Source organism: Anomaloglossus baeobatrachus, chromosome 4 (genome assembly GCF_048569485.1).
Source record: "Anomaloglossus baeobatrachus isolate aAnoBae1 chromosome 4, aAnoBae1.hap1, whole genome shotgun sequence".
Taxonomy (NCBI): Eukaryota; Metazoa; Chordata; class Amphibia; order Anura; family Aromobatidae; genus Anomaloglossus; species Anomaloglossus baeobatrachus.
Genome location: NC_134356.1, coordinates 34,449,670 through 34,476,632, shown reverse-complemented (window position 1 = coordinate 34,476,632; position 26,963 = coordinate 34,449,670). Strand labels below are relative to the sequence as shown.

Below are 26,963 nucleotides of genomic sequence, written 5' to 3'. Positions count from 1 at the left end.
ACTGAGCACCCGAGCATGGTAATGCCCGCTCATCACTAGTTACCAGTACTGAGCACCCGAGCATGGTAATGCCCGCTCATCACTAGTTACGAGTACTGAGCACCCGTGCATGGTAGTGCCCGCTTATCACTAGTTACGAGTACTGAGCACCCGAGCATGGTAGTGCCCGCTCATCACTAGTTACGAGTACTGAGCACCCGAGCATGGTAGTGCCCGCTCATCACTAGTTACGAGTACTGAGCACCTGAGCATGGTAGTGCCCGCTCATCACTAGTTACGAGTACTGAGCACCCGAGCATGGTAGTGCCCGCTCATCACTAGTTACGAGTACTGAGCACCCGAGCATGGTAGTGCCCGCTCATCACTAGTTACCAGTACAGAGCACCCGAGCATGGTAGTGCCCGCTCATCACTAGTTACGAGTACTGAGCACCCGAGCATGGTAGTGCCCGCTCATCACTAGTTACGAGTACTGAGCACCCGAACATGGTAGTGCCCGCTCATTGCTAGTTATGAGTACTGAGCATGGTAGTGCCCGCTCATCACGAACTCTCACTATAATATGGAGGAAGTAATTGTTCTCCTTTAAAAGATATCCTGGGTTTATAGAGTCTAAGGAGTCCAAACACAGACTATTGTTGGCCTAATCCACCAATATCAATGGGTTCAGCCAACTTTTAATTTTTATGAGGTCACCGGTGGACTGATCGTCGGGGAAGATATCAATCGAGCATCTCTAATTTAGGACTGTCAATGCATTGTTCTTCCGGAGATACGCCACCAGAAGAGATGTCCGTCAGCGGCCGAGCGGACACTCCTATGTATGGGTGAGAGAACTGCCAGTCTAATAACCTGCCAAAGCATCGTTCAACTGACGGCCAACCAATTTGTATGGCTAGCTTTAAAGGCAATGCCCTATGGGAGAAAAATATGTACCACCTAGGAGCAGCAGCTACCCTGTGAGTCAATGCCTGACCCTTTAATTAGCTTTGCATAATGATCGAGGATAAATGCCAAGCCAAGCGGTATGTTTGCCCTTCATCAGTCTACAGTAAAGTCTGGTGGGTTGAGTATGACACCCTTGATGCAAAGTGGGGGAAGTATTGGTTCTCCTTGAGACCTGAAGAGTACGGAGTTTTAGAGGCAATGCTCAATGGGAGAAAAATTCAAATTAACTCTCTCAGATCAGAAGAATTATCTTGAAAGTGGAACAGTTCAGAGTTAACGAATCCACCATGTGTGGTCAGGCAGAAGGTCAGGGCAGACAGAGTGTACTCAGAAAGGAAGGCTGCCGGGGAGGGGGGGGTCAGGGCAGGCGGAAGACAAGGATCAAGGAGTGGAATGGTAACGGGAAGACTACACTGAAGAGTACCTTAGCCAGACGGGAACTAAAGAACCCTACTGCGTAAGCGAGGAACATTGGCGAGGGGTCTACTAAGTGTCCTGGGCCTGGGCTGGACATTGGTTGGTGATGGATTCTGTTGCCTACTGTCCATCTAGCGCAGTGTTTCTCGACTCCAGTCCTCAAGACCCACCAACAGATCATGTTTTCAGGTTTTCCTCAATCAGGTTTTCAGGATTTCCTTAATGTTGCACAGGTTGTGGAATTATTCCCTGTCTAATATTGAGGGGAAACCTGAAAACATGATCTGTTGGTGGGTCCTGAGGACTGGAGTTGAGAATCCCTGACTAGCGGGCCAGGAGTCAAGATAAAGGCTCCCAAGAGACAGCACTAGAGGAGAATGTTGGCAGCCATGTGCGCACAAGAGACTCACCGTATGGGAGGAGGAGACGACTGGTGCACTGGGGACTAGACGCAAGCCACTAAGCCTAATATTAAACAAGGTATCATAGGACACCAAAAGAGAAAATCACAACTTCTGACCCTACACTAAACAAGTGCATTGTAACAGGAGCACCCCTTTAAACGGTTTGACCGTACCTTATTGGCGGTCTACCCTGTTTTCGGAATCAGTAAGTTGTGACCTCTCATAACTTACCAACTGGGTGCAAACCCTTTAAATAATTACCTCCCGTGAATAGCGGCACAGAAAAAATATAATAAGCTATTACTTTACTTGAAAACAGACCATCGCTTCCGCAGAATCGCATTATTTAGCCGCTTTTTCATACACTAATAGATTACAGTGTTCAAAAGGAAGGCAAATGAAGGTGTTCCAATTTCCCTTACCTGCGATGATTTACTCCTAGAAGAGCACAATGCCTCCAAAAATAGGAACAGCGTTTCTGAGATGAGCGGTACATTTATAATGAGAGGAGTTATGCAGAATTTTCAGTCATTCCAGAGTCAGGAAAATAAAGCCTTTACCGTATGAGTGTAGTGTGTTTAGCGCGTTTATATAGTCTATTAACCCTACACTGCTTTGTCCTCGTTGCAGATGTGTGGGCATGTTTTTGCTAGCAATCTCCACAGCCTCCTGTGTATCCAAATATAAATAAATTGCATCAATAATTGGGACTAAATTTCAGTATCCTTAAAGGGACTAAGCCAGGATGAGTTTAATGTCCGAATAAGTGTCATGTCTGTATAGATCCTAGTACAACAATAAAAACGATGCCTGTCTTGTAGTAATCGGATGTGCCAGCACTGAGAAATCGGGCTTTGAGGCTACATACAAATGAGTGTGGAAGTGCCGTGGAGGCGTGTCCAGTCTAATTTGCATATGACATTAAAGCTCAATATCTCAACGCTGGGACATCCGATTACTACAACACAGGTATCGTTTTTATTGTGTTAATAAGATCTATACAGTCATACCACTAGTTTTGTTAGTAAAAAAATATTGACAGGTTCCCTTTAAGGGGTTTCTAACCCACCGTCCACTAGTTTTGTTAGTAAAAAAAAAAATACTGACTGTTCCCTATAAGGGGTTAACATATCTATCCCAGCGTCCAGCCTACAGCATTCAGTCTCTAATAAACAGAACGTAGGCTCAAATTAGTTAATTTGCAGGTTATTAAGAAAAGTAATTAAAAGAGCTTGCCGCCTGCTGCACTAATACCTGGATTTAGATGAGCATTTCTATCTTTTATTATAATTAATATGATGATTATCAGACTTTTTCGAATTATTTGGTCATTCCTTTTGTTTTGTTGAGCGGCACAATACAAAATTAGACACAATGGAGCAGATTCATTATTAAAGGTGTCAGTAAATTTTAAAGATGCCTAAGATATATCTCATAGTGTGAAAGTCGCTCCTTTATCCATCCGAAAGTAGCCCAGCATTACTTGTTCACTCATTCGCTTGTGTAGGTGAGTATGACTTTTTCAGCTGAATGCGATGGGCGCACCGTGGAATTGTACTTTTAGGGACAATATTACTGAATTACAGGCTGATGGGCCCCAACGTTAACATATTATAGCTACGACTTTAGGTCGTGGTCCCAAAACATGGCCACACAACTCAGCCGACGCCCAGCAGCGCTGAGCATTTAAGTGAAACTAGATTGCCTGGCAGACTCTGCAATGTGAACGTGCTTAACGCCGTTGCGGTAATACGTAGGTGTGGATCCGGACAGCGTATGACAGTTACACTATTTGACTGTGTAACTGTCATACGCTGTCCGGATCCACACCTACGTATTACCGCAAAGGCGTTGAGCACGTTCACATTGCAGAGTCTGCCAGGCAATCTGGTTTCACTTAAATGCTCAGTGCTCCCGGGCGTCGGCTGAGTTGTGCCCACTGCTCCCAGACGTGTAGGAGTTAATCCTTCTCTGAGGGTCAGGTTGCTGATTATCATCCACAGCTGGTCCATCCCTATTTAAGGCTGGGGAGTTTGTTAGATCGCCAAAGATAGCATCTACTCGTGCTCTTGCGAATATCCGGTGCCCTTGGCAATCCCCTTTTTGGTGACCTGGGATCTGTTGCTTGTGTGGTGTGGAAGTGTCCCTTGTGTGCTTTACTTCCTCCCTTAGATTTATTTCCTTCTGTACTTTTTTTGTCTTCCCTTTGTGGTTGTTTGCAGAGTGAACGAGTTTTAGTTCTTCCCCCTGTCTGTTTTTATGGGAGGGAGGTTATTTTGGTGAGTCCTGGTGGCGGGATGCAGGGCTTAGGTCACGGTGTAAATAGGAAGCAGGAATACATTGAAAGCCCAGACCTCACTACCCTAAAGTGTACCTCTGGGTTGAGGGTCAGCATAGGGATCCCAGTCTCAGGGCCAGTTCAAGTCTTCCCAGCTAGCCTAGCCCACCTGTGAAAGTGACCCTTCATTAATGCTTTTGGCCACGTCTGCTTCTTCCTTTATGTCCTTTAAAAAAGTCCAAACTTTAGAATTTAGGGACAATATTTTACAATATTGCTGCGACCCACAAACATCTGAGACCACCCTTTTGAAAGACTGAAGGGCAAAGCAAGACATCCAACTAATGTGTTCGAGAGGAGGTCACCAAATTAGCTATGGTGGTTAAAATTCTATCAAAACTATCAATAATCCCCAATGTCAAGAGGCTGCATGTAAAGCTAAGGAAGAGAGGTGCATCCAATAGCAAAATTGTTGCCTGTTAGGGCAAATTTGGTTAATAAGGGCAATCTCTTTTCTTACATCAGGTCTCCAGATTAGTAGCTGCCAACATTATTGAATTTTCTGGTTCGGTCTTGATGTTTTATGGACACAATTTTATCAAGTTTGGGGCTGTCCCGTTCCAAAAAAGGCTTTTAGGTCCCTATACTGCCAAGAGTGATATTACCGAAGAATGGCATTGTCGAGAAGAACTTGTCACAAAGCCAGGATCATCAACCAAACGGCAGTCAGGACAAAACAAACCGGGTGATGACGTTGATACCAGGAGTTGTAGGAACTGAGGAAGAAATCCAATAAGTGACGAGCGCAGTCCTGGAACAGAGTCAATAAGTCATGCAAGGACCTGAATATGGATGCGGTTAAAAAATAGGTTTTCCTAAATAGGCCATGCCCTGTACGTATTTTCGACCTGTTGTACCCACGAACACCAGAAGTGCAGGCCTGGGTAATGCCAAAAGGACACACCAGTTCCCAAATCCCCTAGCATAAAAGAGGATAGTCAAAGCCAGCAGGTCTTTTCTATGTAATCTAAAAGGATGTAGGGGTTGAGACCCTGATCACATTGAGGTTTCATTAAACTCATTGTTTTATCAGGAGGATGTTATCAGTACAGGACTAGGTGTCTCGTGCCTCCTAGTCCTGCTGCTCTGTGTAACCCCGCCCATCACCACTGATACATTGTGCACAGGAAGCTGCCAATCAAGAGTGTGGGCGGAGTTATACACAGCTCAGAATTCCGAGCCAAAAAAAACAAACCAACTGTAATTCTATCACTACTGCTGCACCCAGTAAACTAAGTGATACATTGCTGTAATCAGGGTCTTCGCCCCTACATCATGGTTTTCTAAGATAAGGTAGCAAAAATCTGCTGACAGAGTCCTTTTAAAGGGAACCTGTCACCAGATTTGGTGACTATAAGCTGCGGCCATCACCACCAGGCTCTTATATGCAGCATTCTCACTTCCTGTATATAAGAGCCCAGGCCGCTGTGTAGAACATAAAAATGATTCTATACGGTCGGTGCGGTGCAGACTGGTCGAATGGGTGTCTCCGTTCTCCGGTATCGGTGCCTCCTCTTTCGGCCATCTTTGTCTCCCTTCTTCTGAAGCCAGGGTGCATGACGCGTCCTACGTCATCCACAATAGCCGGCATTGAGGTCCTGCGCAGGAGCACTACAATACCTTGATCTGCCCTGCTCAGTGGCGGCTAGTGTGGATGACATAGGACGCGTCATGCACCCAGGCTTCAGAAGAAGGAGGACAAAGATGGCCGAAAGAGGAGGCGCCGCACCCGGAGAATGGAGTCACCCATCCGACCAGTCTTCACCGAACCGACCGTTTAAGTAAGTATTTTAAAGTGATTTTTACGTTCTACACAGCGGCCTAGGCTCTTATATACAGGATGTTAGAACGCAGTATATAAGATCTCACTGGTGGTAGCCGCAGCTTATAGGCCCCAAATCTGGTGACAGGTTCCCTTTAAGCCACAGGTGGCAGGAAAAATAGAGGCCATGAGAAATGGTGGGACTATAACCTTTCCTTGGAACGCTACTCTGACACTTGATTGTGGTTGAAATATTCATTATTTTTTTTTTTTTAACATGATGGAGAAATTAAAAAAGTGATATTTTTCCAACTTGTGGGTCTGGTGAGAATTGATGCAGTGGTGTCACAGTCGTCTCCTTGTTTTTGGAGACTAGTGACAGCTTTAGGACTGAAGCCTCTCATCTCCTTCTGGCTCTCTACATTTTTAAAAGTTGTTTCATTTCTCTTGGCACTGAAACGGTTAATGTCAGTTTTGCTGCTGGCAGCTTTTCCAGCAGTGCATGTCAGTTGCAGCTGCTCTGTAGCCATGCCATTTTGTGTTTTAAGTAGCCAGGTTTCCCAGCAATCTTTGATTATACAAATCCATTTGTATTCTGGCCGCCTTGGTGGAAGGTCCTGTTAAGGAGTGTTTCCCAGCAATCTTTGCTGATTATACAAATCTATTTGTATTCTGGCCGCCTTGGTGGAAGGTCCTGTGAAGAAGTGTTCCAGAAGCCGTACTTTTTATCTTTTTGTTGCTGTCTTACCTTTCCTTGAGTAGTGTTAATGCAGCGGTGGGGCTAGTGTCTCCCACCTGCCAACGCACTAGCCAGGGCAACCACAGGGTTTTTTACAGGATTTCAGGTTCCTGTTCGGTGACAGTTGAGGAGACTGTATAGGGTTTGGCTAGGAGAGTAGGGACAGCTGCAGGTAAGGATAGGACGTGTTTCATCTACCCCTCTCACTTGAGCTAGGGCCCACTGTTTCTATTGTGTCCCCGGTGTCCCCGGTCTGAATGCGCCCGCCACGTGTAAAAGCGTGACAACTGGTTAAGGGGAGCATGTTGTAGACGTGTTTTCATGGTCAACTCTGGTCAGATCTGTGGCCACCAGATACATCCGGGAGCAGGAGCGAGTACAATGTGGCCACTACCAGTAAATATGGCCGCTAAACTGCAAATGAATCCGCATGAATAAGCGCGGCGCAGCAAATGTTCTGGGCACCGATGATCAGCACCAATACTAATTACCAATCTGCCTGTTAAAACTTGTTCTCCCTACATTTTACATTATCAGTCCCCACAAAAGATCACGAAACATTCTCCGTTTTCAAGCAAATTTACAGAATGTTATTTTCCTACCGAAATACAACGCTCTCATATATTAATCCGATAGGTGGACAATGGCTGCCGCTATAAATCGTCGCCTTTCTTGTGTCTCCTCCAAATTATCGAAAAAAAGGAACACAATAGATCATAATACAGCGGGTACAATGTGAAATGAGAGCGGGAAAATTCCAAAAAAAATATCAGATAATGAGATTCCAAAAGACAAAAGCGGACAATTGTATTATGAGAATGTTTCTGCGCCATATTTTGTAATATTTCGGAATTTTGTTTTTGTAAATGATCAAAAAAAAACAAAACCTCCTCCTAGAATCCATTGCAACTAAAACTGACTGTATGAAGGAAAAAAATAAAAGCCTGAATATATTAATATTTTAATGGCCAAATTGTCACACTGTACTTAGGGAGACGCTGAAGCTACAAGCAATGTAATTTCAGAGTGCAGTTAGCAGGCAAACCACCAGAGGGCAGTAAAGTAGTCAGTAAAACAGGTCAGCAGCAGGAAGTCTCGTCAATAGCACAGGGATAATCAAATCGTGGTCAGGTGATAGCCGAGGGTCGGAAACCGGGAAAGTCGCGCATGCAGCAGAGGGGAGAGAATGAGCCAAAGTGAGGAACGAGGATACAGGTCAGATGCCGGGAAGTTCAAGTACAAACAAGGGAGGAGGACAAAGGAAAAGATAGACAGGGAAAGGTACACAGTAGATAGGAGCGGGTAGTCAGGGACTGGGACAGACGGACGAATGGAGGAGAGTTTGAGTCAGAACAAGGTAGCTGGGAGGCAAGACAGATCAGGTAACGCACCAGAGCCAGTAACACACACTGCAGAGCCTAAACTATCACTGGCACTGAACCGGAGGTGCAGCACCAGGATATAGTGTCCTGGAAACCAAAGCGAAGCAGGAAGGAGTTAACCCCTGAAAAGACCAGGACAGAGCTGGGTGAAATAATCAAACCACAGCGGCCGATACAGACCTGGATCAAAACATAAATTTGGGACATTTAAGCCCTGCCCCCGAGGACCACCCCTGAGCCGCCTAGAAATGGAAAAGCGCTGTGTCTGGTGTATAAGAGTTTCACACATGAACATTTTATTCTTGTTTTTTTTAATTCTAGGTTTAGATTCAGAACCACGGACCAAATTTGTTGGGAAGATTTTCTGCAAATGTTCCGAAGACCCGGCTGTGTTGAAAACGGACAAACCCTGCCAATGAAGGCTAATCACAGGTGGTGAATCCTCTCCCCCCTCTATTCTATGCAGTCCTAGTGTGAAACGCGTGGCAACAGATCACGCAGTGAGCAGGAACGCTACACTTATGGGGAGCATGGGTGACTGTGACAATATAGATGCCCCATTGCTGCCTATAATGGCTACTGAAACATAAGAAGAACTCAATTCTTTTATATAGAGATGGGAAAAATGATTTGCACTGCCCCTTGTCCTCCATGACAGTTGGGTTGGGGATGTCTTCAATTTTGCAGTGGTCATCCTGGACGCCTCGGCATTTACCGCAACAAGTTCTAAGTTGGATTTTAACATGCCCAATGCTTGGTTCCTGCAGAAGATAAGCTACTGACATCGGCCTACTCTTCTGCCCCCATTGAAACCACTTGCATGGTTGGCAGAGGTGTGCATGTCTATGGGACAGGGATGACCGCTATCCAAGCCCACAAGCACATTCGATTAACCCTCCCTAATGTGCCAATTTTTTTGTTCTCTGTTTTTTTTTGGGGGGGGGGGTTGTTTTTAATTTCCCCCCTTCTTTCAAGAAGCATATATACAGTATATACACTGCTCAAAAAAATAGAGGGAACACTTAAAACAAGGATTTTGAATTGTGGGGTTCCCATTATTTTTTTGAGCAGTGTGTGTGTGTGTGTATATATGTGTATGTATATGTATGTATGTATGTATGTATATGTATGTATATATATATATATATATATATATATATATATATCTATCTATATATATAATTGCCTTATTCTATCTGTCTGTCTGTCATGCTCCAAAATTGTGTCCTTACGGTGACACAAAGCTGATTGGCCGCTGGGCTCGCCATGGCCCCGCCCCCCACACAGATTGGCCGCTCACCCAGGCTGCGCCCCCACACGGATTGGCCAGCCGCTCGCCCAGGCTCCGCCCCCCCACAGATTGGCCTCTCGCCCCGGCACCCTGCAGGCATTGGCAATTCGGCCACGCCCCGCCCCCCTCACGCAATGCACGCTAGCTCTGGCCCCGCCCCCCTCCCCCCGCGCATTCCCCGAACTGACACGGCTGTCACGGAGGTGAGTACTGTACAACCCCCCCGTCCCTCGCTCGCACGGGAGTGGTGTGGATACGTTGGTAACCATGCTAGCATGGTTACAAGCGCATCAAGGTCCTGCAGCGGCGGAAGATCCACACGCACACACACACACATACACACACATCAGATCACACTCACTCTCACACACACCTCACACACACCTCACACACACATCACATCGCATCCACACACTCACAGCATCCGGCGATATCGCTTGCTTCTCGGCCTCGATACTGTGCTGTTGTGACCTTCCAGGACCTGACGGAGGATCACATGGCCAGAAGCATGTAGTATCTCCGGATGTTGTGAATGTGAGCGCGTATGTGCGATATCGTCTGTGTGTGTGAGTGTATGCGATCGGGTGTGTGTGAGTGTATGCGATCGGGTGTGTGTGAGTGTATGCGATCGGGTGTGTGTGAGTGTATGCGATCGGGTGTGTGAGTGTCGGCAGAGGAGCACGGCGTGCTGGAGGAGGCTGGGAGCAGAGAGGCTGATCTTGGGGAAGGCTGGGAGGGGGAGGCTGATGCTGGGGGAGACTGGGAGGGGAAGGCTGATGCTGAAGGAGGCTGGGAGGGGGAGGCTGGGAGGAAGGAGGCTGGGAGGAGAGAGGCTGATCCTGGGGAAGGCTGGGAAGGGGAGGCTGATGCTGAGGGAGGCTGGAAGGAGAGAGGCTGATGCTGGGGGAGGCTGGAAGGAGAGAGGCTGAGGCTGGGAGGAGAGAGGCTGATGCTGGGGAAGGCTGATGCTGAGGGAGGCTGGGAGGGGAAAGCTGATGCTGGGGAAGGCTGGGAGGACGGAGGCTGGGAGGAGAGAGGCTGATCCTGGGGAAGGCTGGGAGAGGGAGGCTGATGCTGGGGGAGGCTGGAAGGAGAGAGGCTGATGCTGGGGGAGGCTGGAAGAAGAGAGGCTGATGCTGGGGGAGGCTGGGAGGAGAGAGGCTGATGCTGGGGAAGGCTGGGAGGAGAGAGGCTGATGCTGGGGACAGAGAGGAGAGGCTGATGCTGGGATGAGAGAGGCTGATGCTGGGATGAGAGAGTCTGATGCTGGGAGGAGAGAGGCTGGGAGGGGGAGGCTGATGCTGGGGGAGGCTGATGCTGGGGGAGGCTGGGACGAGGGAGGCTGATGCTTGGGGAGGCTGATGCTGGGGGAGGCTGGAAGGAGAGAGGCTGATGCTGGTGGAGGCTGATGCTTGGGGAGGCTGATGCTGGGGGAGACTGGGAGGGGAAGGCTGATGCTGAGGGAGGCTGGGAGGGGGAGGCTGGGAGGAAGGAGGCTGGGAGGAGAGAGGCTGATCCTGGGGAAGGCTGGGAAGGGGAGGCTGATGCTGAGGGAGGCTGGAAGGAGAGAGGCTGATGCTGGGGGAGGCTGGAAGGAGAGAGGCTGAGGCTGGGAGGAGAGAGGCTGATGCTGGGGAAGGCTGATGCTGAGGGAGGCTGGGAGGGGAAAGCTGATGCTGGGGAAGGCTGGGAGGACGGAGGCTGGGAGGAGAGAGGCTGATCCTGGGGAAGGCTGGGAGAGGGAGGCTGATGCTGGGGGAGGCTGAGGCTGGGAGGAGAGAGGCTGATGCTGGGGACAGAGAGGCTGATGCTGGGAGGAGAGAGGCTGATGCTGGGAGGAGAGAGGCTGATGCTGGGAGGAGAGAGGCTGATGCTGGGGGCAGAGAGGCTGATGCTGGTGCAGCATGGGGGATGGTGCACGATGGGGGGTGCGCAGCATGGGGGATGGAGCACGATGAGGAGTGCGCAGCATGGGGGATGGAGCACGTTTGGGAGTGCGCAGCATGGCGGATGGACCACGTTTGGGAGTGCGCAGCATGGCGGATGGACCACGTTTGGGAGTGCGCAGCATGGCGGATGGAGCACGTTTGGGAGTGCGCAGCATGGCGGATGGAGCACGTTTGGGAGTGCGCAGCATGGCGGATGGAGCACGTTTGGGAGTGCGCAGCATGGCGGATGGAGCACGTTTGGGAGTGCGCAGCATGGCGGATGGAGCACGTTTGGGAGTGCGCAGCATGGCGGATGGAGCACGTTTGGGAGTGCGCAGCATGGCGGATGGAGCACGATGGGGGGTGCGCAGCATGGCGGATGGAGCACGATGGGAGGTGCACACCTCCCCCAACACACACAACACACCACACACACACTGGGAACCACAAACACCGCCCTACACAGTCACCCACACACACAGACAACGCTGCACACACACAACACCCAACACACAAACACCGTGGCATACATAAATATACGCACATATCATGCAACACACACATTGCACAAAACATACCACCCCCCAAAACACACCACACCCACACAAACCGCGCAACACATACACACACAACGCTACAGACACACAGCGCTCCACAAACAACGCAACACACGCAACACACACACAACACCGCTCTCACCCCCCGCCACACCCAGACAACACCCAGAACATGTACAGCTTCTACACAAACACTTGGTAACTACAGACAACAACATCTATATATATATATATATATATATATATATATATATATATATAACAAAAATCATACATTAATTACACAATACGTAAATTCTAGAATACCCGATGCGTAGAATCGGGCCACCTTCTAGTGTATATGTATATGTATATATATGTATATGTATGTATATATGTATGTATATATATATATATATATATATATATAATATATATATAATATACAGTGCTGGCCAAAAGTATTGGCACCCCTGCAATTCTGTCGGATAATACTCAGTTTCTTCCTGAAAATGATTGCAATCACAAATTCTTTGGTATTATCTTCATTTAATTTGTCTTCAATAAAAAAAAAAATGTCATAAAGCCAAATTGGATATAATTCCACACCAAACATAAAAAGGGGGTTCACAAAAGTATTTGCACTGTTTGAAAAATCATGTGATGCTTCCCTAATTTGTGTAATAACAGCCCCTGTAACTTACCTGTGGCACCTAACAGGTGTTGGCAATAACTAAATCACACTTGCAGCAGGTGACATGGATTAAAGTTGCCTCAACCTCTGTCCTGTGTCCTTGTGTGCACCACATTGAGCATGGAGAAAAGAAAGAAGACCAAAGAACTGTCTGAGGACTTGAGACTCCAAATTGTGAGGAAGCATGAGCAATCTCAAGGCTACAAGTCCATCTCCAAAGACCTGAAAGTTCCTGTGTCTACGGTGTGCAGTGTGAAGAAGTGTAAAGCCCATGGCACTGTGGCTAACCTCCCTAGATGTGGAAGGAAAAGAAAAATTGACGAGAGATTTCAACGCGAGATTGTGCAGATGGTGGGTAAAGAACCTCAGCTAACATCCAAACAAGTTCAAGCTGCCCTGCAGTCCGAGGGTACAACAGTGTCAACCCGTACTATCCGTCGGCGTCTGAATGAAAAGGGACTGTATGGTAGGATACCCAGGAAGACCCCACTTCTTACCCCGAGACATAAAAAAAGCCAGGCTGGAGTTTGCCAAAACTTACCTGAGAAAGCCTAAAACGTTTTGGAAGAATGTTCTCTGGTCAGATGAGACAAAAGTAGAGCTTTTTGGGAAAAGCCATCAACATAGTTTGCAGGAAAAAAAAGAGGCATTCAAAGAAAAGAACACTGTCCCTACAGTCAAACATGGCGGAGATTCCCTGATGTTTTGGGGTTGCTTTGCTGCCTCTGGCACTGGACTGCTTGACTGTGTGCATGGCATTATGAAGTCTGAAGACTACCAACAGATTTTGCAGCATAATGTAGGGCCCAGTGTGAGAAAGCTGGGTCTCCCTCAGAGGTCATGGGTCTTCCAGCAGGACAATGACCCAAAACACTCTTCAAAAAGCACTAGAAAATTATTTGAGAGAAAGCACTGGAGACTCCTAAAGTGGCCAGCAATGAGTCCAGACCTGATCCCCATAGAAAACCTGTGGAGAGATCTCACAATGGCAGTTTGGAGAAGGCCCCCTTCACATCTCAGGGACCTGGAGCAGTTTGCCAAAGAAGAATGGTCTAAAATTCCTGCAGAGCATTGTAAGAAACTCATTGATGGTTACCGGAAGCGGTTGTTCAGTTATTTTGGCTAAAGGTTGTGCAACCAAGTATTAGGCTAAGGGTGCCAATAGTTTTGGCCAGCACTGTATGTGTGTGTATATATATATATATATATATATATATATATATATATATATATATATATATATATATATATATATATATATATATATATATATATATATATATATATATATATATATATATATATATATATATATATATATATATATATATATATATATATATATACATACTAGAAGGTGGCCCGATTCTACGCATCGGGTATTCTAGAATTTACGTATTGTGTAGTTCATGTATGATTTTTGTTATATATATAGATGTTGTTGTGTGTAGTTACCAAGTCTTTGTGTAGGGCGCTGTACATGTTCTGGGTGTTGTCTGGGTGTGACGGGGGGTGAGAGCGGTGTTGTATGTGTGTTGCGTGTGTTGTGTTGTTTGTGGAGCGCTGTGTGTCTGTAGCGTTGTGTGTGTGTTGCGCGGTTTGTGTGTGTGTGGTGTGTTTTGGGGGGAGGCATGTTTTGTGCAATGTGTGTGTTGTGCGGTATGTGCGTATATTTGTGTGTGCCGCGGTGTTTGTGTGTTGGGTGTTGTGTGTGTGCAGCGTTGTCTGTGTGTGTGGGTGTCTGTGTAGGGCAGTTGTTTGTGGTTCCCAGTGTGTGTGTGTGTGTGGTGTGTGGTGTGTTGTGCAGTGCGCCGCGCGTGTGTGTGTGTGTGTGTTGGGGGGAGGTGCGCACTCCAAAACGTGCTCCATCCCCCATGCAGCGCACTCCCCATCGTGCTCCATCCCCCATGCAGCGCACTCCCCATCGTGCTCCATCCCCCATGCAGCGCACTCCCCATCGTGCTCCATCCCCCATGCAGCGCACTCCCCATCGTGCTCCATCCCCTATGCTGCGCACCCCCCATCGTGCTCCATCTCCCATGCTGCGCACTCCCAAACGTGCTCCATCCGCCATGCTGCGCACTCCCAAACGTGTTCCATCCGCTATGCTGCGCACTCCCAAACGTGCTCCATCCGCCATACTCCGCACTCCCCATCGTGCTCCATCCCCGATGCTGCGCACCCCCCCATCATGCTCCATCCCCGATGCTGCACACCCCCCCATCGTGCTCCATCCCCCATGCTGCACCAGCATCAGCCTCTCTGCCCCCAGCATCAGCCTCTCTCCTCCCAGCATCAGCCTCTCTCCTCCCAGCATCAGCCTCTCTCCTCCCAGCATCAGCCTCTCTCATCCTAGCATCAGCCTCTCCTCTCTGTCCCCAGCATCAGCCTCTCTCCTCCCAGCCTTCCCCAGCATCAGCCTTTCTCCTCCCAGCCTCCCTCCTCCCACCCTCCCCCAGCATCAGCCTCCCTCTCCCAGCCTCCCCCAGCATCAGCCTCTCTTCTCTCAGCCTACCTCTCCCAGCCTCCCTCAGCATCAGCCTCCCTCTCCCAGCCTCCCCAAGCATCAGCCTCCACCAGCATCAGCCTCTCTCCTTCCAGCCTCCCCCAGCATCAGCCTCCGCCAGCATCAGCCTCTCTCCTTCCAGCCTCCTCCAGCATCAGCCTCCCTCTCCCAGCCTTCCCCAGGATCAGCCTCTCTCCTCCCAGCCTCCGTCCTCCCAGCCTTCCCCAGCATCAGCTTTCCCCTCCCAGCCTCCCTCAGCATCAGCCTTCCCCAGCATCAGCCTCTCTCCTCCCAGCCTCAGCCTCTCTCCTTCCAGCCTCCACCAGCATCAGCCCCTCTCCTTCCAGCCTCCCCCAGCATCAGCCTCTCTCCTCCCAGCATCAGCCTCTCTCATCCCAGCATCAGCCTCTCTCTTCCCAGCATCAGCCTCTCCTCTCTGTCCCCAGCATCAGCCTCTCTCCTACCAGCCTTCCCCAGCATCAGCCTCTCTCCTCCCAGCCTCCCCCAGCATCAGCCTCTCTTCTTCCAGCCTCCCCCAGCATCAGCCTCTCTCCTTCCAGCCTCCCCCAGCATCAGCCTCCCTCTCCCAGCCTTCCCCAGGATCAGCCTCTCTCCTCCCAGCCTCCGTCCTCCCAGCCTTCCCCAGCATCAGCTTTCCCCTCCCAGCCTCCCTCAGCATCAGCCTTCCCCAGCATCAGCCTCTCTCCTCCCAGCCTCAGCCTCTCTCCTTTCAGCCTCCCCCAGCATCAGCCTCTCTCCTTCCAGCCTCCCTCAGCATCAGCCTCCCCTTCCCAGCCTTCCCCAGGATCAGCCTCTCTCTTCCCAGCCTCCTTCCTCCCAGCCTCCCCCTCCCAGCCTCCTTCAGCATCAGCCTTCCCCTCCCAGTCTCCCCCAGCATCAGCCTCCCCCTCCCAGCCTTCCCCATGATCAGCCTCTCTGCTCCCAGCCTCCTCCAGCACGCCGTGCTCCTCTGCCGACACTCACACACCCGATCGCATCCACTCACACACACCCGATCGCATCCACTCACACACACCCGATCGCATCCACTCACACACACCCGATCGCATCCACTCACACACACCCGATCGCATCCACTCACACACACCCGATCGCATCCACTCACACACACAGACACTGACGATATCGCACATACGCGCTCAGACTCACAACATCCGGAGATACCACATGCCTCTGGCCATGTGATCCTCCGTCAGGTCCTGGAAGGTCACAACAGCACAGTATCGAGGCCGAGAAGCAAGCGATATCGCCGGATGCTGTGAGTGTGTGGATGCGATGTGAGGTGTGTGTGAGGTGTGTGTGAGGTGTGTGTGGGAGTGAGTGTGATCTGATGTGTGTGTATGTTTGTGTGTGTGCTGTTATGTGTGTGCGTGTGGATCTTCCGTCGCAGCAGGACCTTGATGCGCTTGTAACCATGCGAGCATGGTTACCAACGTATCCACACCACTCCCGTGCGAGCGGGGGCCGGGGGTAGGGGGGGGGAGTACAGTACTCACCTCCGTGACAGCCGTGTCAGTTCGGGGAATGCGCGGGGGGAGGGGGGGGGGGGAGTACAGTACTCACCTCCGTGACAGCCGTGTCAGTTCGGGGAATGCGCGGAGGGAGGGGGGGGGCGGGGCCAGAGCTAGCGTGCATTGCGTGAGGGGGGCGGGGCGTGGCGTGGCCGAATTGCCAATGCCTGCAGGGTGCCGGGGCGAGAGGCCAATCTGTGGGGGGGGCGGAGCCTGGGCGAGCGGCTGGCCAATCCGTGTGGGGGCGCAGCCTGGGCGAGCGGCCAATCCGTGTGGGGGGGCGGGGCTATGGCGAGCCCAGCGGCCAATCAGCTTTGTGTCACCGTAAGGACACAATTTTGGAGCATGACAGACAGACAGATAGACAGACAGACAGACAGACAGACAGAATAAGGCAATTACCGTATACAGTTAGGTCCAGAAATATTTGGACAGTGACACAAGTTTTGTTATTTTAGCTGTTTACAAAAACATGTTCAGAAATACAATTATATATATAATATGGGCTGAAAGTGCACACTCCCAGCTGCAATATGAGAGTTTTCACATCCAAATCGGAGAAAGGGTTTAGGAATCATAGCTCTGTAATGCATAGCCTCCTCTTTTTAAAGGGACCAAAAGTAATTGGACAAGGGACTCTAAGGGCTGCAATTAACTCTGAAGGCGTCTCCCTCGTTAACCTGTAATCAATGAAGTAGTTAAAAGGTCTGGGGTTGATTACAGGTGTGTGGTTTTGCATTTGGAAGCTGTTGCTGTGACCAGACAACATGCGGTCTAAGGAACTCTCAATTGAGGTGAAGCAGAACATCCTGAGGCTGAAAAAAAAGAAAAAATCCATCAGAGAGATAGCAGACATGCTTGGAGTAGCAAAATCAACAGTCGGGTACATTCTGAGAAAAAAGGAATTGACTGGTGAGCTTGGGAACTCAAAAAGGCCTGGGCGTCCACGGATGACAACAGTGGTGGATGATCGCCGCATACTTTCTTTGGTGAAGAAGAACCCGTTCACAACATCAACTGAAGTCCAGAACACTCTCAGTGAAGTAGGTGTATCTGTCTCTAAGTCAACAGTAAAGAGAAGACTCCATGAAAGTAAATACAAAGGGTTCACATCTAGATGCAAACCATTCATCAATTCCAAAAATAGACAGGCCAGAGTTAAATTTGCTGAAAAACACCTCATGAAGCCAGCTCAGTTCTGGAAAAGTATTCTATGGACAGATGAGACAAAGATCAACCTGTACCAGAATGATGGGAAGAAAAAAGTTTGGAGAAGAAAGGGAACGGCACATGATCCAAGGCACACCACATCCTCTGTAAAACATGGTGGAGGCAACGTGATGGCATGGGCATGCATGGCTTTCAATGGCACTGGGTCACTTGTGTTTATTGATGACATAACAGCAGACAAGAGTAGCCGGATGAATTCTGAAGTGTACAGGGATATACTTTCAGCCCAGATTCAGCCAAATGCCGCAAAGTTGATCGGATGGCGCTTCATAGTACAGATGGACAATGACCCCAAGCATACAGCCAAAGCTACCCAGGAGTTCATGAGTGCAAAAAAGTGGAACATTCTGCAATGGCCAAGTCAATCACCAGATCTTAACCGAATTGAGCATGCATTTCACTTGCTCAAATCCAGACTTAAGACGGAAAGACCCACAAACAAGCAAGACCTGAAGGCTGCGGCTGTAAAGGCCTGGCAAAGCATTAAGAAGGAGGAAACCCAGCGTTTGGTGATGTCCATGGGTTCCAGACTTAAGGCAGTGATTGCCTCCAAAGGATTCGCAACAAAATATTGAAAATAAAAATATTTTGTTTGGGTTTGGTTTATTTGTCCAATTACTTTTGACCTCCTAAAATGTGGAGTGTTTGTAAAGAAATGTGTACAATTCCTACAATTTCTATCAGATATTTTTGTTCAAACCTTCAAATTAAACGTTACAATCTGCACTTGAATTCTGTTGTAGAGGTTTCATTTCAAATCCAATGTGGTGGCATGCAGAGCCCAACTCGCGAAAATTGTGTCACTGTCCAAATATTTCTGGACCTAACTGTATATATAGATATATATATATATAACAAAAATTATACATTAACTACACAATAAATTCTAGAATACCCGATGCGTTAGAATCGGGCCACCTTCTAGTGTGTGTGTGTGTATGTATGTGTGTATATGTGTATGTATGTATGTATGTATGTGTGTGTGTGTGTGTATGTATATATATATATGTATATATATATATATATATATATATTATATATATATATATATATATATATATATATATATATATATGCAGGGTAGTCCAAAAGTAGGTGGACAGTATGTGTATTAGGGTTATCAAACATGGTGTAAAGTGAAACTGACTCATTTGCCCTTAGCAACCAATCAGATTCCACTTTTCATTCTTCACAGACTCTTTGGTAAATGAAAGGTGGAATCTGATTGGTTGCTAAGGGCAACTGAGTCAGTTTCACTTTACATCATGTTTGATAAATCTCCCCCATTCATAACCCTATTACACATACTGTCCACCTACTTTTGGGCCACCCTGTAATATATATATATATATTATGAGAGCGAGAGAAATGTGTGTGTGTGAATACTGTATATTGTTTCATTCTTTATTACAGTATTATTATAATTTCTCTCTTTTCAAGATGAAATTTTATATATATATATATATATATATATATATATATATATATATATATATATATATATATTATTTTTTTCCGACGCGTTTTGAATCACATTATTCACTTTACCATATAATTTATTGGAAAATATTCCAAGTGGGGTTACACTGTGAGATAAAAGCAATTCCCCATTGTTTTTTATTTTTTTTTATTTTATTCAAAATTGGCCCACTAACATGATCCCTTAGGTCAGTACGATTTATAGCAATACCAAACTTTTTAACATGTTAGTGGTTTTAATAAAATCAGTTCTTTTTGTAAAAAATAAATAAATTTTGAAGCGGTAACATCATTTTCTGAAACCTGTAATTTTTTATTTTTACATTCATGGAAAGACTATTTTTTGCTTAGTGAAGTTTTTATTGGAATGATTTAAGGGCACAGAGGATGTTTTGGTCACTTTTTTCCTTAATTTTTTTTTATGGGAGTCGTGGTGACCGAAAACCGTCAGTTTTGATATACAGTTATATTTGACATTTACCATATGGCATAAGTAATTTAGTATTTTGATAGATTAGCTTTAACCCTTTAGCACAATGTCACATATATGTACAAGGCGGCGGCGTCTCAGGAGCTTACATCTCTCCACACGTGACAGACAAAAATGGAAAAAAAGAATCTATACAAGTTTGGTATCACCACACTCGTACTGACCTGTAGAATCACCATTTAGAGTAATTACTAATTAATTATTATTATTAATAATAATTATTATAATAATATAATTTAGAGTAAATACTACAGATCTCATAAATGCCCTAAAAATAACAGGATAACATAGAGCAATGAAACTTACTGATCCTGAAAGGTCTCCTTAGGCCATATTTAAAGGTAACATTAGTATTGTACTAGAAAATCACCTGACAGATTCCCTTTAAATGTGAATATTACTTGTTTTTTTTAATTATGTTTCTATTCTTATAAGGAATTTTAGTTTCTTCGGTTTTCAGAAACTTAATGGACCTAGTGTAAGCCCCGAGATAATATCAAATAGGAAGACTTCAGATGGAAGTTTAGGATCTTTAGGATCTTCATAGGCTTTTTGTAGAATCAGATTTAATGATCTAATCCAGTCTGTAATTGCCGATCTGCAGTAACCGGACTGGGTTTTACCATTGGTTACACACTCAATTTTACATTTTAGGGTCAATTCTGTAAACACCAAAGACCTGCATGTCTCAAATGACCACATCCTACAGAAGCTTCACCAGCACTTCCAAGAGGCGTATCCCTCCTTGAAGCAGGCCTTCCTGGTACTCGATGAGGTAAGTAGGTATAATCAGAGGCTTCACCCTATGGTATTGGCAATACGGCTTTAGGGTAAAGTTGATGGGACCAGGGTTGTAATTCTTTGATGGTCGCCCTTAGGTTTAGGAGGTCTATTAGGTCCTATTGTCCATTTCGTCATCCATCACCATGGACCCATGCTTCCATAAGTCTCCCGACACCAGCACCATTCAGATGTTACTGACTGTAGCTGTATAGTCTCAGATTCTGCTGGAAAACAATAGCTTCTTCAAAACAATAGTGGCCTTGGCCGGGTATTATTCACTTAAATATGGCCAGGATCTGCACTACATAACCACTATAGAAATGATGAAACCTCTGTGTCCTGGCAAAACCGAGAACTGATGGGTGGTGGTGTTGGGTGTCGCACCCCAATCAATCAGATATTGATGACTTATCTTAAGGATAGGCCACCAATAAAAAATTAGTAGACAACCCCTTTAAACGTATTAACATCGGGGAACCTCTGAAAATGTCTTAAAGTGTAACCCTCATTCTAATTTTTATTTCATAAATCAATAATACACATGAAAATAAGAAACTTTGTTATATATCTTATTAGAGAAATCTCTTCCTGGACTGATTTGTTCATTCTTAATTCATGGATTCTTCCATTCCTGAGATGACAGTTGGTGCTTATAAAATTCTATGGAGGAGGGAGGAGTTAGAGTAAAACACTTTGGACTGATTATTCAGTCTTAATTCATGAGGAAAAATCTGTATCCATTGAAGATGGATTCTTCCCTTAGTGAGATGACAGTGGGTGCTTATAATCTATGAAGAATGGAGGATCTAGAGACAGACAGACATTCTACTACGCTACTAGTTCTCCATATGACTTGAGGACCACCAACTATCATCTCCTAACTCAGTAATGTCTGTGTCAGCCCCTAGCGCCTCCCCTCTCCATAGACCTCATAAGCACCAACTGTCCTCTCCTATCTCAGTATTGTCTGTCGGCCTCTAGCTCCTCCCTCTCCATAGACCTCATAAGCACCAACTGTCCTCTCCTATCTCAGTATTGTCTGTCGGCCTCTAGCTCCTCCCTCTCCATAGACCTCATAAGCACCAACTGTCGTCTCCTATCTCAGTATTGTCTGTGTCGGCCTCTAGCTCCTCCCCTCTCCATAGAATATTATAAGCACCAACTGTCATCTCCTATCTCAGTAATGCCTGTGTCGGTCTCTAGCTCCTCCCCTCTCCATAGACCTCATAAGCACCAACTGTCATCTATGTCAGTAATGTCTGTGTGTCTCTAGCTCCTCCATAGAATCTTATAAGCACCAACTGTCATCTCCTATATCAGTAATGTCTGTGTGTCTCTAGCTCCTCCCTCCTCCATAGAATCTTATAAGCACCAACTGTCCTCTCCTATCTCAGTAATGTCTGTGTCGGCCTCTAGCTCCTCCCTCTCCATAGAATCTTACAAGCACCAACTGTCATCTCCTATCTCAGTAATGAGAACATCTGTATTCAGTGAAGAACAATTTCACCTGTAAATTGTTTCTGGATGAGAGGCTGTGCTGTGTTTATGTCTATTAACTCTTCTCTGTCCGTTATGACTAATTCATCACAGCTGCCATAAAGTGTACACACCCTGCCACACTCACTGGACTCCATAGGCTTTCAATAGTTTTCAGAAAAGTGATCATATCCTATGTAGACCTTTCCGTGGTTGCACCAATCTCTGGATTGGCCACTTTATTTTATACTGGGACCAACAAAGATACTTTAAGATACATTTTTAATCTTGGCAAGGAGTTCTTTCAATATCATGGACCAGTCATCACCATATTTTGGAGGGTGGAAAAAAATTGAGCATTCTGCCCATTTTGTCCCTTCTGTGGTACAAGTAGAAGTGAATTCTGATAGCATCCCATCTAAAGGAATGTTATTTACAAAGGCAATATCAAGTTCTTACAATTTAAAGGGGATTGTCCATAATTAGAAAAACATGGCTGCTTTCTCTCAGAGACAGCTCCACACCTACCTATAAGTTGTGTGTGGACTTGCAATCGATCTACAACACTACGCAAACACTACGAACACTGTTTCTGGCAGAAAGGAGCCATGTTTTTCCAATTATAGACAGTCCCTTTAAAGAGGACCAACCACCAGGATTTTCATATATAACCTAAAGCCAGTGCTATGCTGCCGCTATCATGCTGATTCTATACATACCTTTAGTGGTGAGATCGGATGTATAGTTTCTGAAATATAGGCAAGTAAAGTTTGTGCAATGCACTGTTATTTGATTGATAGGTGCTATAGAATATCTAATAGGTGGGTTGGGTTTTGCTAGTTATTCCCGCCCCTGTCTACCTGCCTGTCCTTCCTTCCCCCTGTCCTTCCATTCCCCCGGTCCTTCCATTCCCCCGGTCCTTCCATTCCCCCGGTCCTTCCATTCCCCCGGTCCTTCCATTCCCTCGGTCCTTCCTTTCTTCACCCGGTCCTTCCTTTCTTCACCCGGTCCTTCCTTTCTTCACCCGGTCCTTCCTTTCTTCACCCGGTCCTTCCTTTCTTCACCCGGTCCTTCCTTTCTTCACCCGGTCCTTCCTTTCTTCACCCGATCCTTCCTTCCTTCACCCGATCCTTCCTTCCTTCACCCGATCCTTCCTTCCTTCACCCGATCCTTCCTTCCTTCACCCGATCCTTCCTTCCTTCACCCGATCCTTCCTTTCTTCACCCGATCCTTCCTTTCTTCACCCGATCCTTCCTTTCTTCACCCGATCCTTCCTTCCTTCACCCGATCCTTCCTTCCTTCACCCGATCCTTCCTTCCTTCACCCGATCCTTCCTTCCTTCACCCGATCCTTCCTTCCTTCACCCGATCCTTCCTTCCTTCACCCGATCCTTCCTTCCTTCACCCGGTCCTTCCTTCCTTCACCCGGTCCTTCCTTCCTTCACCCGGTCCTTCCTTCCTTCACCCGGTCCTTCCTTCCTTCACCCGGTCCTTCCTTCCTTCACCCGGTCCTTCCTTCCTTCACCCGGTCCTTCCTTCCTTCACCCGGTCCTTCCTTCCTTAACCCGGACCTTCCTGTTTCCCCGGTCCTTTCCTTTTTCTCCGGTCCTTTCTCCCTTCCCCCCGGTCCTTTCTCCCTTCCCCCCGGTCCTTTCTCCCTTCCCCCCGGTCCTTTCTCCCTTCCCCCCGGTCCTTTCTCCCTTCCCCCCGGTCCTTTCTCCCTTCCCCCCGGTCCTTTCTCCCTTCCCCCCGGTCCTTTCTCCCTTCCCCCCGGTCCTTTCTCCCTTCCCCCCGGTCCTTTCTCCCTTCCCCCCGGTCCTTTCTCCCTTCCCCCCGGTCCTTTCTCCCTTCCCCCCGGTCCTTTCTCCCTTCCCCCCGGTCCTTTCTCCCTTCCCCCCGGTCCTTTCTCCCTTCCCCCCGGTCCTTTCTCCCTTCCCCCCGGTCCTTTCTCCCTTCCCCCGGTCCTTTCTCCCTTCCCCCGGTAATAACAGAAACAGGGGGGAGGAAGGACAAGCAGTCAGACAAGGGCGGGAATAACTAGCAAAACCCGACCCACCTATTAGATATTCCGTTGCACCTATCAATCAAATAACAGTGCATTTCACAAACTTTACTTGCCTATATTTTAGAAACTATACATCTGATCTCACAACTAAAGGCATGTATAGAATCAGCATGATAGCACCAGTATAGCACTGGCTTTAGGTTATATAGGAAAATCCTGGTGGTAGGTCCTCTTTAAGCCCTCTCAAATTGAGCACCATGGACATGCGGAAAGTTCCATTTCCATAAGTCTTCCACTTTTAGGCCATAATTGCGCTGCCAGCGGAATAGGTCAAGATTTAATGTTGTTTTGTTTTTCCGTGTGTTCTAAGGGGCGCGATGGGAAAATCAGCAGAAAGGAGCTGCGCCGCATTGTGGACAGCATGATGTTCCGAATCACAGACGAGCAGTTCAAGGAGCTAATGATCATCCTTGACCCGGAGCACACCGGATTCATCAGCTACCACCACTTCCTGGACCTGTTTGAGGAGAAGGAATCTGTTGTACGTGCCCATTAGCAGCTGAAAGCTGTTTTTTTATTTTTTATTTTTTTTCTCCGTTTCTGGCTCGTTCTTCCCGCTCTGAGATTTAGCCGCGCTCACATAACGATGCGAGAGGATGAATGCCGGAGCCGCTCGCTTGTACGGCACCAGCCTAATGAGCATGATACATTAACACTATAGAGAGCGGTGGCGGAAAGTTCTGTACGGGGATGATGATTGCCGTCTACGGCTGGAGGTGGGAGCGGTGCAAATGATTATCGCTGATTACATATTTGGAATGCGCCGGAGCGATCATTTTCCTGATAGTTTAGCAAATACGTTAGGAAGACTCTGAAGCCAAAAAATAATAGAAAAGCTTGCAGAGGAATATCAGTTATGGACAACCGAAACGTTGCTAATGAGAAGGTTTTCATTACACCGCCTGCCAATGGACAAAACCGTAACTAGACTCTGGAAATTATAGGAATATCCATCTATATGCGGGTGCCAAATGCTAAATATCAACATTACTTATAATGTAGCAAAATCATTAGAAGGTTTATATGTGCAAATATAAAATGGTGAGCATATGGCACCCATCGACCTCCATGGGCATAAAGAGGGTTTTTTTTCTGTCAAAGTCTTATGGGTCTGACAGAAAAAAAGTAGTGGCATAATTTATCTGAGGAGCTATCGCAGTATTACCTTTTGTATAAATCATTTATAGAGACTGGAAGGAAGTACAATCTATGCCTAAATCCTACATAGAAGAAGGCAGTATCTGTGCCTAAACATATTAGAAAAGACTGGAAGGTAGTAATATATGTACCTAATTCATTGAAAGAGACTAGGAGACCCTACCATGTGATCTCATCCAATATAGAATGAGACACAAAAAGGCAATAGCATCTGTGCTTAAATTATATGTAGAATGTGACAGGAAGGCAGTACTATCTGTGCTTTTATTATATGTAGAATGAGACAGGAAGGCAGTACAATCTATGTTTAAATTATATATAGAATGAAATATGGAGGAAGTACAATCTGTGCTTAAATTATATATAAAATGAGACAGGAAGGCAGTACAATCTGTGCTTAAATTATATGTAGAAAAAGACAGGAAGGCAATACAATCTGTGCTTAAATTATATATAGAATGAGACAAAGAAGGCAGTACAATCTGTGCTTAAATTATATATAGAATTAGACAAAGAAGGCAGTACAATCTGTCCTTAAATTATATATAGAATGGGACAGGAAAGCCATACAATCTTTGCTTAAATTATATATAAAAAGACAGGGAATATGCTTAAATTATATATAAAAAGAGACAGGGAATAATCTATTTAATGTGACAGGTCCACTTCTCAAGTTCTACATGCAATGTTCAGACTACATCCAATATAAAATGAGTCACAAAGGCAGTACCATCTGTGCATAAATTATGTATAGAAATAGACAGGAAGGCAGTACAATCTGTACTTAAATTATATATAGAATGAGACCGGAAAGCAATACAATCTGTGCTTAAATTATATATAGAATGAGACAGGGAGGCAGTACAATCTGTGCTTAAATTATATATAGAAAGAGACAGGAAGGCAGTACAATCTATGCTTGAATTCTATATATTAAAACTGAGACAGGAAGGCAGTACACTCTATCCTTAAATTATATATAGAATGAGACCGGAAAGCAATAAAATCTGTACTCCTATAAAAAGAGACAGGGAATAATCTAAGTACAGATTCTATTGATTCTATTGCTTTCCTATCTCATTCTATATATAATTTAAGCACAGAGTGTACTGCCTTCCTGTCTCTTTCTATATATAATTTAAGGACAGATGGTACTGTCTTTGTGTCTCATTCTATATTGGATATAGTCTGAACATTGCATGTAGAACTTGAGAAGTGGACCTGCCACACCAAATAAATTATATATAAAAAGAGACAGGGAATAATCTATAATTTATTTGGTGTGACAGGTCCACTTCTCACGTTCTACATGCAATGTTCAGACTACATCCAATATAGAATGAGACACAAAGGTAGTACCATCTGTCCTTAAATTATATATAGAAAGACATAGGAAGGCAGTACAATCTGTGCTTAAATTATATATACAATAAGACAGGAAGGCAGTACAATCTGTGCTTAAATTATATATACAATAAGACAGGAAGGCAGTACAATCTGTGCTTAAATTATATATAGAATGAGACAGGAATGCAGTAACATCTGTACTTAACTTATGTATAGAAAGAGACAGGAAGGCAGTAACATCTGTGCTTAAATTATGTATAGAAAGAGACAGGGAATAATCTGTTTGGTGTGACAGGTCCACTACACAAGTTCTATATGCAATGTTCACCGATCTTCAGGTCTCCTGACCATGATTTAGCAGCCTTATATATGCCTATGAGGGAGGCAGTACCATTTGTGCTTAAAGTGTTTATAGAAAGAGACAGGAAGACAGTACCATCTGTCTACATAATATATAGGA

At 46.2% G+C, this 26,963-nt stretch overlaps 1 protein-coding gene across 1 annotated transcript in view; it reads left to right on the top strand.

Moving 5' to 3' along the window:
- The window catches only part of EFCAB6 (EF-hand calcium binding domain 6), a 182,817-nt gene that overhangs the window by 65,810 nt on the left and 90,044 nt on the right, over positions 1 to 26,963 (top strand). Inside the window, exons 10-12 of the mRNA XM_075343359.1 lie at positions 8,311 to 8,421; positions 20,330 to 20,450; positions 24,309 to 24,479. Coding sequence (XP_075199474.1) covers positions 8,311 to 8,421; positions 20,330 to 20,450; positions 24,309 to 24,479 — 403 coding nt within the window. The remainder of the gene's footprint in view (positions 1 to 8,310; positions 8,422 to 20,329; positions 20,451 to 24,308; positions 24,480 to 26,963) is intronic.